The sequence below is a fragment of the Ranitomeya imitator genome, chromosome 4, assembly GCF_032444005.1.
Source record: "Ranitomeya imitator isolate aRanImi1 chromosome 4, aRanImi1.pri, whole genome shotgun sequence".
NCBI classification, from domain to species: domain Eukaryota; kingdom Metazoa; phylum Chordata; class Amphibia; order Anura; family Dendrobatidae; genus Ranitomeya; species Ranitomeya imitator.
In genome coordinates this window covers 527,637,981-527,653,105 of record NC_091285.1, presented here as the reverse complement: position 1 = coordinate 527,653,105, position 15,125 = coordinate 527,637,981, and the positions used below count along the sequence as shown (strand labels likewise).

The window sequence follows — 15,125 nt, the reverse complement described above, 5'->3', positions numbered from 1 at the left end:
TTATATATTGATAGATCAGGTGATTCTGAACAAGGCGATACCAAATATGTGTATTTTTTATTTTTATTTCATTGAGTAATTTTGAATGGGGGGTGATTTAAACTTTTATATATTTTTTTGTTTTTATATTAAAAAAAAGATTTTTTTCACTTTTTACTAGCTTCAATAGTCTCTATGGGAGACTGCAAGCTGCGATCTTCTGATCACTTGCGTGATTGTGCTACACACAGCATGGCTGCAGCCCTGCTCTATGTAGCAGAAATGCTCACTTTCTATGAGCGCCGACCACTGGGCAATCTGGCTATGACAACCACAGAATTCTGCTGCAGACCCCAGTTTGTCATGACAACCCACCGTCGACCCGCGCGCTGATAGGCGTGGTTTGTAACACGCTTCCAGTGCGTGCATGTTAAATGCCGCTGTCAGAGATTGACAGCGGCATTTAACATGTTAACAGCTGCGGGTGGATCGTGATTCCACCCGCAGATGTTCGGGGCACATGACAGCTGATCTGATCAGATCAGCTGTCATGCGCCGGAAAAGGTGCGGGCTCATCGCCGGAGCCCACATCAAAGGGGGAGGCACCCAAAGATGGACCCTGCACGTCATTGTGTGTTAAGGGGTTGAAGGGAATGTGTCAGGTGATTTCAGGGTTCTATCCTAATAGTATCCTGAAACAGGGCTTGGGCAGCCATTTCAGGATATGCAATTTTATATTTCTCTACGTGGCCCCCTTGTCTTGCTGTAAGCGCCCGACAAATTTATTGTCTCACGCCGAGAAGTCAAGCATATTCCAATACAGTGACCCCTAATTACATGAACCTATACAACCCTCAAAACATGAAATCCCCCCCCAAAATGAGCTATTGGATAAACTATCAAACCAGAGTTGAGAAACAAGGGCCAATGTAGCTTAGATTTTGGCACAGTAATAGAGGTATTGTAGCCCTGGATCAATGCTTCTGTAGAGGAATATATGTGTAATATGGCATATAATATGGCAGGAAACGCTCTCCATATGTAGTAGTGATAACATATAGAGGTGTTATGCCCATTTACTCACCTTCATTAGACCTGTGACACCAGAAAACCACACCTGAATGTACTGATTCTCCACATAGAAATCGTCTGTGCTCGTCTCCAACAGCTTCACGGAAAATGTGTCCTGTTTCTTCATGTTTAGGTCTCTTCCATGTAAATAGACTCGGACGTTGGATTTGAGGGTAGTGTGTGTGTCAAATGACATGTAAAGCTGAAAGACGCTCAGTCCGAGAGCTGGTAACCGGACAGTGAAGGACACCTATCGGAAAGGAACAGACTTCATGATCAAACATTTACATGAAAAATCAGAATGAGATCTTTCTGATCTAGATCTAATTAAATGCTGACTTACAGTAAATCCAACTTACATAATAAATATATGCACTGCTATAGGAAGGGGGTGATCAAGAAAATTACACTCCATCAGAATAACCTAAAGTATTTGAAAAACATATAATTACCGTAGGTTTTCTATGACAGGCCATCCAGAGAGATTTAGTAATATATAACGTTTTGATCCCAGAAGACAGACCTTCATCAGATACGGATTGCTGTGAGATTTAGGCCACATTCATACATTCAGTATTTGGCATTTTTTACCTCAGTATTTGTAAGTCAGAACCAGGAGTGGGTGCTAAATACAGAAGTGGTGCATATGTTTCTATTTTACTTTTCCTCTGATTGTTCCAATTCTGGTTTTGGCTTACAAATACTGAAGTAAAATACTGACCAAATACTGAATGTGTGCATAAAGTGCCTTGCGAAAGTATTCGACCCCCCTGGAACTTTTCAACCTTTTCCCACTTATCATGCTTCAAACATAAAGATACCAAATGTTAATTTTTGGTGAAGAATCAACAAGTGGAACACAAATGTGAAATTGAATGAAATTTATTGGTTATGTTACATTTTTGTGGAAATTCAAGTGAGGCGTGCAATATTATTCGGCCCCTTTACATTCAGTGCAGCAAACTCACTCCAGAAGATCACTGTGGATCTCTGAATGATCCAATGTTGTCCTAAATGCCTAATGATAATAAATATAATCCACCTGTGTGTAATCAAGTCTCCATATAAATGCATGTACTGTTGAAATGTTGTGTACCTTGGGCATGGAATAAATTTTTTCACCTTTCTTCTAAGCTATGGAGTGTGGCCTATATCTCTTGCATCTATTTATCTATCCATCAATGTTCTCCCCCTTAGGAGGGGTGGTGATAAGGAAAAAATATTGAAAAGAAGTAATTTAAATGGATCTATAGATTAAATTCCCTAAAACCTAACGGTCTCAATATGGATTTTAAATTACTGGTACATACTGTATTATGAATTCATGGTTTCCTTTCCCATATGATATTTCTTCTTTGAACTTATAGTATAGTAAGAGCTAATTCTATGTTATTTAATTATCAATATTATGTACATATACACTTCTCAATAAATAAAGGGAACACTTAAACAACAAAATATAACTCCAAGTAAATCAAACTTCTCCATCTCCAAAAAGCTTTTCGGCAGAGGGAAACATGAAGTGCTCCAAAATTTCCAGGTAGACGGCTGTGCTGACTTTTGGTCTTGATAAAACACAGTGGACCTACACCAGCAGATGACATGGCTCCAGAAACCATCATTGATTGTGGATACTTCACACTAGACCTTGGAAATCGAGGTCCCAGAGTCTGGAGGAAGAGTGGAGAGACAGACAATCCAAGCTGCTTCAGGTCTAGTGTGAAGTTTCCACAATCAATGATGGTTTGGGGAGCCATGTCATCTGCTGGTGTAGGACCACTGTGTTTTATCAAGACCAAAGTCAGCCCAGCCATCTACCTCTGCCGACAAGCTTTTTGGAGATGGAAATTTCATTCTCCAGCAGGACTTGGCACCTCTCCGCACTGCCAAAAGTACCAATACCTGGTGTAAAAACAACAGTATCACTGTTCTTGATTGGCCAGAAAACTCGTCTGACCTTAACCCCATAGAGAATCTATGGCGTATTGTCAAGAGGAAGATGAGAGACACCAGACCCAACAATGCAGATGAGCTGAAGGCTGTTATCAAAGCAACCTGGGATTCCATAACAACTCAGCAGTGCCACAGCCTGATTGCCTCCATGCCACACCGCATTGATGCAGTGATTGATGCAAAAGGAGTCCGACCAAGTACTGAGTGCATTTGCTGAACATACATTTCAGTAGGCCAACATCTCAGACGTTAAAATAATTTTTTCAAGCTGTTATAAAGTATTCTAATTTACTGAGATAATGACTTTTGGGCTTTCATTGGCTGTAAGCCGTAATCATCAACATTAGCAGAAATATACACTTGAAATTGATCACTCTGTTTGCAATTACTCTATCTAATACATGAGTTTAAATTTTTGTTTTGAAGAACTGAAATAAATTAACTTTTTGATGATATTCTAATTTTGTGATATGCACTTGTAGACATAGGAACGCTGTCTCTTTAAATTTTCCACTGGTTTATTAAAGTACAGCATAAACCAGCACAGGGTTGGCATTTCTGGCCTAATGGGAAAACAAAACAAAAACAAATGGCACAGTCCGTGTTGCTGCGAAGATCAGCTCGCTCAGGAAACAATCATTAAAAAAGGATCAACTTTCCTTTTCCTCAAATACAGCTCTGAATGAGCCAGAAGGTTGTGTATTTAACCTCTTAGTCCAGTCAAAATACGAAAAAAAATACTTTACCCTGAATAAATTCCAAGAAAGCGTTTTATAGTTTTTTTTGGTAGTATTACATGTAGGGAAAAACATACTAAAAGTTTACCAAGATAGGGCTACCACAAAGGGTCCAAATGTGACGTCAAAGAATATGGCCGCCAAAGCTGTAAAATGTTAAATGCGACTCGCCTTGCAGTGTCTATCAAATTGTCCACCTCTTGTCCACCAAAAGAAACGGATTATCCGCTCACTCTCGTACCAGTAAACTATGGCTGAATTACTAACAGATGGTTGGAATAGCAAGGGAGCTTATCGAGGCAGATCGTACAGGATGGCTGATGCACCTTCATGCTGTAGCCTAATGTTTTCCCATTCTTGCAGCTGTTGGGCATGGGAACTATGTGAAGGCCGCCTACCTTTACCTCCAGTCTATGATCACTCTGGAAGATGATATGCCACCAGTCTTCCATGGATTTATGAATGGCTTGCATGTTGTAAGGCGGACTGATCAGTACTGGGCAGGCCTGGGTGGCGACCTAGTCATCGAGCAAGCTCTGATGTACACCCTAAAAACTGCAGGAGGACTCAACAGAGGAAGTGGAATGTCCGAACATCAGAGGGCCTTGTGGACTCGGTCTGTGCCAGTGTCCTCTTCCTACAGTGATGCAATGCAGGGTTTCACTCGCCAGAGCTTTGTCACCAGTGAACAACACAAGGAGGCAAGAACGTCAAGGACGAGAAGTGATTGTGAAGACCTGGAGAAAATTGTAGATAAACTCAAGACCTTTTCACCTTTCTCTGATGAAGTGTCTCTTTGCAACATTATCACCGGTGTCAATGCAAATAAGGATGTGAATCTTCATAACCTGTTCACCATTGGCAGAGAAATAGTGGCAAAAATGGAGGGTCAATCACTGTTTTGAGTTAAGTACAAGCGGTCAATGAAAGCCAAGACCCTGGCATCCAGTGAGGCTATTGACATTGATAAGGACAAAACAATAGACCCCGCTCTTTTGTTCCAAAGGTTTCTTGTGGTGTCTCAAACTGCTGATCTTTCCCTTGATGAGGTGATGGCCTATGAACTTTCACCATACCCACGATCCCTCTTTGAGGCAAAACATCTCTTACGCAAACCAAACAAAGCACAATTGATGGCTGCTATAAAAGAACAGAGTTCACATGACGCAGTACTCAAGGATGTACCCGAAGTGGAACATTATGTTCTTGACGGAGGTTCTCTTCTCCATCGACTGAAGTGGTCAGAAGGAAAGACATATTGTTCAATCGCTGAAGACTATGCATCTTTCACACTAAAGCACTATGGTAAGGCTACGATAGTATGATGGTTACATTGGAGGACCAAAGACTAATGACATTACCCATCAGCGACAGCGCAAAAAACAAACAAGTAACAAAGTGAACATTGCTGAAGGAACAAAATTTGTCGGGAAAAAGGAAGACTTCCTTTTGAAAGTGTAGAGAACAAACAGTCTCGTATCAATCTCGTTTCACAGCGCATGAATGACAGAGGTTGCCACATAATACAATCAGAGGGGGATGCAGATGTGGAGATTGCTAAGGCAGCAGTGTCAATGTCATCCAACAAAAGTACTAGTCTCATTGGCGAAGATACAGATCTTTTGGTGTTGTTACTTCATCACGCGTCAACCAGCGATGGCAGCAAGCTTTATTTCTACTCAGATAAAGGGATTCCTGCAACAGTATACGACATTAAGGTTATGAAGAAGTTCCTGGGAAACCATGCCTGCAGCAGTCTTCTGTTCCTTCATGCGTTCACGGGTTGCGATACCACTTCCGCGGTTTTGAAGGGAGACTCGGTCTTAAATAGCTATGCTAAAATCTTTTCCACACCTAACAAAAACAGAGCTGAGATTGAAGACGCTGGGTGTAAAGCGATGGTGGCATTGTTTGGGGGCAAACCTGGAGACAATCTGTCTGCAATCAGGTATTCTACTCTCTGCAAAAAAGTTGGTTCAGCCAAAATCTTTGTTACACCTGAACGACTGCCACCGACCTCCTCTGTAACGAAGTATCATGCCCTTTGGAGTTACCTCCAAGTCATGCTTTGGATGGACAATGGTGAAGCCATGGACACTACTGAATGGGGATGGGAATTGCAGAACAACAGTCTAGTTCCAGTGATGATGGATACTTCACCCGCGCCAGAAACACTTCTGAAAATAATTCACTGCAATTGTTCTCGTGGTTGTAGTACACTTCGGTGCACTTGCAAAAGACACAGACTTACCTGTTCACGGGTATGCGGACCATGTCAAGAAGGGCATTGTGACAATATGAGTGAGGAAGCAGTGTCTGATGATGAAAATAGTGACTATTGACCTGACACGCTTATTCAGTGATGAAGTAGGTCTTAAAATGCACTGTGTATTAATTCTATAATTTGTAGAAATGTACATGTAAGTCATGACATCATGGATGATGTCATGACCTCGCCTGTCCATGTACAGTACAGACCAAAAGTTTGGACACACCTTCTCATTTAAAGATTTTTCTGTATTTTCATGACTATGAAATTTGTACATTCACACTGAAGACATCAAAACTATGAATTAACACATGTGGAATTATAAACTTAAAAAGTGTGAAACAACTGAAATTATTTCTTATATTCTAGGTTCCTCAAAGTAGCCACCTTTTGCTTTGATGACTGCTTTTCACACTCTTGGCATTATCTTGATGAGCTTCAAGAGGTAGTCACCGGGAATGGTTTTCACTTCACAGGTGTGCCCTGTCAGTTTTAATAAGTGGGATTTCTTGCCTTATAAATGGGGTTGGGACCATCAGTTGTGTTGTGCAGAAGGCTGGTGGATACACAGCTGATAGTCCTACTGAATAGACTGTTAGAATTTGTTTTATGGCAAGAAAAAAGCAGCAAAGTAAAGAAAAACGAATAGCCATCATTACTTTAAGAAATGAAGGTCAGTCAGTCCGAAAAATTGGGAAAACTTTGAAAGTGTCTCCAAGTGCAATGGCAAAAAGCATCAAGCGCTACAAAGAAACTGGCTCACATGAGGACCGACCCAGGAAAGGAAGACCAAGAGTCACCTCTGCTTCTGAGGATAAGTTTATCCGAGTCACCAGCCTCAGAAATCGCAGGTTAACTGAAGCTCAGATTAGAGACCAGGTCAATGCAACACAGAGTTCTAGCAGCAGACACATCTCTACAACAACTGTTAAGAGGAGACTTTGTGCAGCAGGCCTTCATGGTAAAATAGCTGCTAGGAAACCACTGCTAAGGACAGGCAACAAGCAGAAGAGACTTGTTTGGGCTAAAGATCAGAAGGAATGGACATTAGACCAGTGGAAATCTGTGCTTTGGTCTGATGAGTCCAAATTTGAGATCTTTGGTTCCAACCACCGTGTCTTTGTGCGACGCAGAAGGGGTGAACGGATGGACTCTACATGCCTGGTTCCCACCGTGAAGCATGGAGGAGGAGGTGTGATGGTGTGGGGGTGCTTTGCTGGTGACACTGTTGGGGATTTATTCAAAATTGAAGGCATACTGAACCAGCATGGCTACCAAAGCATCTTGCAGCAGCATTCTATTCCATCCAGTTTGTGTTTAGTTGGACCATCATTTATTTTTCAACAGGACCATGACCCCAAACACACCTCCAGGCTGTGTAAGGGATATTTGACCAAGAAGGAGAGTGATGGGGTGCCACACTAGATGACCTGGCAAGATGATGGTTTGGGGTGAGCTGGACCGCACAGAGTGAAGGCAAAAATGCCAACAAGTGCTAAGCATCTCTGGGAACTCCTTCAAGATTGTTGGAAGAACATTCCCGGTGACTATCTCTTGAAGCTCATCAAGAGAATGCCAAGAGTGTTCACAGCAGTCATCAAAGCAAAAGGTGGCTACTTTGAAGAACCTAAAATATAAGACATATTTTTAGTTGTTTCACACTTTTTTGTTAAGTATATAATTCCACATTTGTTAATTCATAGTTTTGATGCCTTCAGTGTGAATGTACAATTTTCATAGTCATGAAAATACAGAAAAATCTTTAAATGAGAAGGTGTGTCCAAACTTTTGGTCTGTACTGTAGCTAGTATAAAACTTTGTATAAAAATTGTTATATGAAAATATATAGTATACAAAATGCAAACTCTTCTGTAACCTAAAGCTACAGCTTTGAAATATGGAAATATTCGTTATTTTTAGTGCGATGGCTGTCATCGTCTTATGACATCATAGTTAGGACCTTTGTGGTGATCAATTTTTGGAAAACTTTTAATATGTTGTTCCCCACATATAATAGTAATAAAAAAAATCATAAAACGCTTTCTTGGAATTTGTTCCGGGTCAAACCTTATTTTGACTGGACTATCTGGACTCCAACCTGGGCTGGAGATAAGGTGAACAGGCTCCCACCTACTCTTCAGCTGTTCACTAAACCTAGCCCTAAACATGGCTGATTAACCCCTCTCAGCACTTAGTGTGCTGCAGCATATTTCTAGGTTCTTATCAATGAAGCTAATAACATCAGTGATATATATGTAATAAATATATTTATATTTATTAAGTTATTTAGTGCATAGAGGTGCACTTGTATATAGAGCTCTAGGTCTATGTACAATGTGCATATAAATAAAGAGAGGCATGTAGAGATGTAGCCACGGAAAATTCTTCTCCTAGGAAATACAGTCTGCTCATAGTAAACACTATGCTAGACTTTGTGAGTTTGAGTCCAGGAGGAGGCCAAACTTCAAAGAAAGCAGAGAATTAATTTCTGCACACAGGGCCACCATCAGGGCATTACTGCCCTGACTGGCATATGGGGCCCGGTGGGCAGAGGGGGCCCGCATCAGGCCCTGTCTCATCTGCTCACCGGATCCCCCCTACAGGTGCTGCGGCACGCTATTGACGTGCCACCAGCCAATTGGAGGCTGGCAGCTGACTTGAGCTGGAGCGCGCACTTCGTCGGCGTCTGACGTCATTGTCAGCTGCCGGCAAATGCGCGCTTCTGATGCGTGGAGGGAGTGAGCGTCGCCAGCCGTAGGAGCGCGGCCAGGTAAGAACTCGTGTTTTTTTTTTTTTTGAGAGCGGCGATCCAGGGGGCCCCGAGGCAGAATGCTGGACGCACTGGGGGCAGAAATGCTGGGCACACTGGGGGCAGAATGCTGGACACACTGGGGGCAGAAATGCTGGACTCACTGGGGGCAGAAATGCTGGACACACTGGGGCTGAAATGCTGGACACACTGGGGCAGAGATGCTGGACACACTGGGGGCAGAAATGCTGGGTACACTGGGGGCAAAAATGCTGGACACACTGGGGCAGAGATGCTGGACACACTGGGGCAGAAATGCTGGACACGCTGGGGCAGAAATGTTGGACATGCTAGGGCAGAAATGCTGGACACGCTGGGGTAGAAATGCTGGACACGCTGGGGCAGAGATGCTGGACACACTGGGGCAGATATGCTAGACACACTGCGGCAGATATGCTGGACACACTGGGGCAGAGATGCTGGAAAACACTGGGGCAGAATGCAGGACATACTGGGGCAGAGATGCTGGACACACTGGGGCAGAGATGCTGGACACACTGGGGCAGAGATGCTGGACACACTGGGGCAGAGATGCTGGACACACTGGGGCAGAGATGCTGGACACACTGGGGCAGAGATGCTGGACACAAGGGGGCAGAGATGGTGGACACAAGGGGGCAAAGATGCTGGACACACGGGGGCAGAGATACTGGACACAAGGGGGCAGAGATGCTGGACACACGGGGGCAGAGATGCTGGACACACGGGGGCAGAGATGCTGGACACACGGGGGGCAGAGATGCTGGACACACGGGGGCAGAAATGCTGGACACACGGGGGCAGAAATGCTGGACACTGGGGCAGAAATGCTGGACATACTGGGGCAGAAATGCTGGAGACACTGGGGGCAGAAATGCTGGAGACACTGGGGGCAGAAAGCTGGAGACACTGGGGGCAGAATGGTGATACGGGCATGATTGGAGACACTTGGCTGAATGAAAGACATGGGGGCATGATTGGAGACACTGGGGGCAGGATTGGAGACAGATCGTGCAGGATCATGGGGCGGGATGGATACGATGGAGACAGATGGGGCAGGATGGGGAGATCATATGGGGCAGGATGGGGAGATCATATGGGGCGATCATATGGGGCGATCATATGGGGCAGGATGGGGAGATCATATGGGGCAGAATGGATACTCATGAGGGCAGGATACGAGAACATATGGCTGGAGCCAGGAATGAGACACATGGGGGCCAGGATGGGGGATATTATTACCATAGGGGCTAATCAAGGGATATTATTACTGCAGTGACGTATTTATTTTATTTTTTGGGTATACTGTTTTAAAAATTGGGGGGTAGGTGGGCAGTCCTGTTACTGTGTAGAGTGATACTATGTCGCCTTTTTTTCTTCATGTGGTGTAATGTTGAAGTTGGGAAAAATTAAGTAATGTGTTCTGCAAGCGGAGCTTGAGATATCTGTGTTATTTCCTGCAGAGACAAGTCCTGGCTGGAAGAAGTGATGGCGGTCTGTGCTGGATGAAAGTTGAAAGATGAAGGACTTCACCTAGAGATGTCACTGGTGACTCAGTGTGTTACCTATACACTGACACTATACATAGTAACATAGTAACATAGTTAGTAAGGCCGAAAAAAGACATTTGTCCATCCAGTTCAGCCTATATTCCATCATAATAAATCCCCAGATCTACGTCCTTCTACAGAACCTAATAACTGTAAGATAAAATATTGTTCTGCTCCAGGAAGACATCCAGGCCTCTCTTGAACCCCTCGACTGAGTTCGCCATCACCACCACCTTAGGCAAGCAATTCCAGATTCTCACTGCCCTAACAGTAAAGAATCCTCTTCTATGTTGGTGGAAAAACCTTCTCTCCTCCTATACATTGTATACTATATACAGAGCTCCTGTGTATAATGTCACCAGTGATCACTGTATTACCTATACATTATATACAGAGCTCCTGTGTATAATATCACCAGTGATCACTGTATTACCTGCACACAGACACTGCATACTAAGTACAGATCTCCTGTGTATAATGGCACTTATGGTGATGGTATTGTTTTTTTTTATTACTGATCAGTATTGTAGTATTCGGTCACTTTGTGGTGGTAATATGTGGTCTGGTCATGGTGCGGTGGTATTTGTTCCTTGTATGTGATATTATTCGGTCACTGGTGGTAATATGTGGTCTGGTCATGGTGCGGTGGTATTTGTCCCTTGTATGTGCTATTTGTTCACTATGTGGTAATAATATGGTGTCTGGTCATGGTGTTGTGGTATTTGTTCCTTGTATGTGATGTTATTCGATCACTGTGGCGGTAATATGTGGTCTTGACATGGTGTAGCGGTATTTGTTCCTTGTATGTGATATTATTGGTCATTTTAAAAATTGAAAAATAAATAAAGATATACCTAAATTGTATTGCATATTTTAACAAATATTTAATAGGTTACAGTAGAGTAGCGCCAGGCCAAAAGAGTCTCCGTGTTATGGTGGCGGCTTAAAAAATCTTTTGGCCAAAACAAAAGCTGCCGGCTATATGTGTGATCTGTTGATGGGAACTGTTAATGTGTGATAGGTAAGAAGTGGAGTTTTTCCAAGAGAGAGCAGTGGGACTGTGGACAGTTCGATGGGTGGAGCGTGGAGGCGGGGCTGGGGTGGAGCCTGGGCGGAGTCTCAAGGGGGCCCCGAAAAATTTGCCAGTATGGGGCCCCGAAATTTCTAGTGGCAACCCTGTCTGTCCACATAGAGCTATAGAATGGGACGGCACTAGAACGATACCATATACAGCAGTCAGGACTTGAGATGGGATCCAGAGTATTAGGCGTCACGCTTACTCCGGGGTATGAGGTGCTCAGCGGCTGAAAACTAATAGTTCATTTGTACTCATAAGTAAGAAAATATGCGGCACTCACCCCAAATTCTGCAGTGGAAAGCGTGAATTTTAATGGAAAACTTCAACAGATAAACATCCGTTACAACATAAGGTAAGCAGGAGGGTGCGGTGTTGGAGCTTGGACGACGGCCGTTTCGCACAGCAGGTGCTTCAACGGGTCCAGAATTTCTAGTGGCAACCCTGTCTGTACATATGCACAAGTGTCTGTGCCAGAGGAGCAGGAGACATCACTGAGCTGCACAGACTGTCCTCACTTCCGCTAAAGCTGAGATATAACCTGACATTGTAGGACAGAGGGACATCTCCCCCAATCCAGGACTGTCTAGCTGGATCTGGGATGGTTGGGAGGTATGCCAGTTTCCTATTGACACATGGGTACTATAAGGCCATGTTCACACAGTGCGTTTTTTACTGCGGAACCGCAGCGGTTTTGCCGCTGCGGTTCCGCAGCTGTTTTCCATGCAGGGTACATAACAATGTAACCCTATGGAAAACAGTCACTGCTGTGCACATGATCCGGAATTTCGTTTAAAAAGCCGCGCAGAATAGCTGCGGCAAAAAAGAAGGAGCATGTCACTTCTTTTTCCTGAACCGCAGCGGTTCTGCACCCATAGACCTCCATTGTGAGGTCAAAACCGCAGTAAAACCCGCAGATCAAAAATATATCTGCGGGTTTTACTGCGATTTGATGTGCAGAACCGCTGCAGCAGGAAGTGCGGGGGAGCGGGCGGAAGTGCGTGGGCGGAGTGTGGCTGCCCCCCCGTGCTCCGATCCCGCCCCCCGTGCTCCGATGCCCCCCCCGTGCTCCGATCCCCCCCCCAGTGCTCCGATGCCCCCCCCGTGCCCTAATCTCCCCCCCTTATACTTACCCGGCGTCCCGGTGTCCGTCCGGCCGTCTTCTCCCTGGGCGCCGCCATCTTGCAAAATGGCGGGCGCATACGCAGTGCGCCCGCCGAATCTGCCGGCCGGCAGATTCGCTCCAAAGTGCATTTTGATCACTGAGATATAACCTATCTCAGTGATCAAAATAAAAAAATAGTAAATGACACCCCCCCCCCACTTTGTCACCCCCATTGGTAGGGACAATAAAAAAATTAAGATTTTTTTTTTTTTTTTCACTAAGGTTAGAATAGGGGTAGGGGTAGGGTTAGGGTTAGGGGTAGGGTTAGGGGTAGGGTTAGGGTTAGAAAACTGCATAAAAAAAAGGGATCAAAAAACGCATCAAAAAAGGACAAAAAAGGACCAAAAAAAGGACCTGCGTTTTCTGCCAAGAGCTGCAGTTTTTTAAAAAAACAGTCCTGAAAAAAAAAGGATGGAAATCCTGAACGTGTGAACATACCCTAAAGCATTCCTGTAAACAAGGCCGAGTGTCAGCATAGGCAAGATGGCTGCCCCAATAACCATGTGCAGAAAATAAAAATAAAAACAATGCGCAATTAGAAAATTAAAAAACTGATAAAGAAAAAAATATATAAATCAGTACCTGGCTATAATTTGAAGTACAAAATCCAAGTGACACATTCCGCACATGGTATCTTGGGAAGCCATCACAGCTGGTTGTCTCTAGTCTGGGACTGACACTGAATTCTAGGTTGACAAATACATTTACTCTGAGGTGTACCACGTGGTCACTTTATAGGTATTTAGTTTAACAGAGAATTATCAGTATGCGCTTGATTTTCTGATTTTTGCATCCAATGGCTACCATGTAGTTCATCCATCCCTGCTGCATTCATGTGCAGCGATGATTAGAAGTCTGGTTTGATTGCATTCACTACAGGAAGACTGAGGATGTCTGCAACCTATCTGCTAGGGCTGCTGCTCTGCTTCATCAGATGGGCTGCTATGTAAGAGCACGACCCAGCAGACAAGTCTGTAGCCTAAGGGTATGTTTCCACGTGCAGGAAACGCTGCGTCAGACACGCAGCGTCCAGATGTTACAGCATAGTGGAGGGGATTTAATGAAATCCCGTCTCCACTATGCGTGGTAACACGCACGCGGCGGCCCTGCGACTCCGGAAATGCTGCGCGTCTTTTCAGATCGCAGCATGTCCGTATATCTTGCGGCGATGCTGCGTCGCCGCAAGATATAGCACAGGGCCCTATGCGATGGGTGCGATGATGCCGGATGTGTGCTGTGAACACATCCGGCATCATCGCGTCCCAGAAGGGGGCGGGGCTTAGCGCAGAGCGGCAAAGCCGCTCCGACGATACCGCTGGCCATCCTGATCGTGGACACGCAGCCTAACACTAATACACACTTGCTTCTGCTTCACCTATTTTAACCCCTTAGTGGCGACGAATACATCTTTTTACTGACCTGAGATGTAAGAGAATAGCATTCCCCGACAGGTGACAATCCAGCAGCTGTCGGCTGTACACTATAGCTGACAACAAACTGCATCAGTCACCATTAGTGCTGGCACCAACCATGGAAGTTTAACCCTTTACATGCTGTCAATGGTGAATACAGCATTTAGATGATTAACGGAGTGTGGGCGCTCCCTATTTAACCTCATCAGTGCCCTGAGATCATGATTGTGTGGTCCTGATGTTTGCCATGGCAATTCATGGCCAAATAGCGGCCTTAGAGTCTGCCGGCTACAGTGGTCTGTTCAGAAGTTAGCGACATTTTCGTGGTAAAAATAAATAATTTCATTCCTGCAAGGCCACTTTGCATAAGCACCTCAAGGGTTAATAAACTACCCGACAGCAATTTTGAATATATTGAGGGGTGCTGTTTTTCATATGGAATCATTTTTACAGGTTTTACAATGTATAAGACCCCCAAATTCACATCAAATCTGGATAGGGCCCTAAAAAAAGATGTTTTGAAAATTTCTTTGAACAAAACGAAAAATCGCTGCTACATTTTTTTAACTGTCTAAAATTCTTACAAAATAAAATAGCATTTTAGAAATGCTATTTATTAATGTTTTTGTGTAGTATGACTATCTGGATTAAAGGGATAATCATTCAAAGTTTTAAAATTGCAATTTTGTTGAAATTTTTGATATTTTTATACATAAACGCAAAACATATTGACCTAAATTAACCATTATCATAAAGTATAATGTGTCACGAGATAACATTCTCAAAATCACTGGAATTTGTTGAAGCATTCCAGGGTTATTACCACATAAAGTGACACTGGTCAGATTTTAAATATTTGGCCTTGTTAAGGTTACGTTCCCAGAATGAGTACTTGGGGCTTTTTTGATGTTGTAAATATTCTACAACATTTCTACACCAATTAGCAAAATTAGATTACTTGGATATTTTAATGGGTAATTTTTACATGCTTTTTTATTGAGTTTTTTTCTCTTGCAGTTTTTGCCTCTTTTTGGTATGTCATGTTTTCAATAAATTGGTTTTAGATACTTCTTGTTACTTAGTGTTCATAAATAAAAGCACAGTGGGCATAATAGTTCTATAAATC

At 43.6% G+C, this 15,125-nt stretch overlaps 1 protein-coding gene across 1 annotated transcript in view; it reads right to left on the bottom strand.

The window, feature by feature from the left end:
• Nucleotides 1-15,125, bottom strand: part of MAN2A2 (mannosidase alpha class 2A member 2) — a 243,193-nt gene that overhangs the window by 45,731 nt on the left and 182,337 nt on the right. Inside the window, exon 15 of the mRNA XM_069766155.1 lies at nucleotides 1,064-1,300. Within this exon, the coding sequence (XP_069622256.1) occupies nucleotides 1,064-1,300 (237 nt within the window). The remainder of the gene's footprint in view (nucleotides 1-1,063; nucleotides 1,301-15,125) is intronic.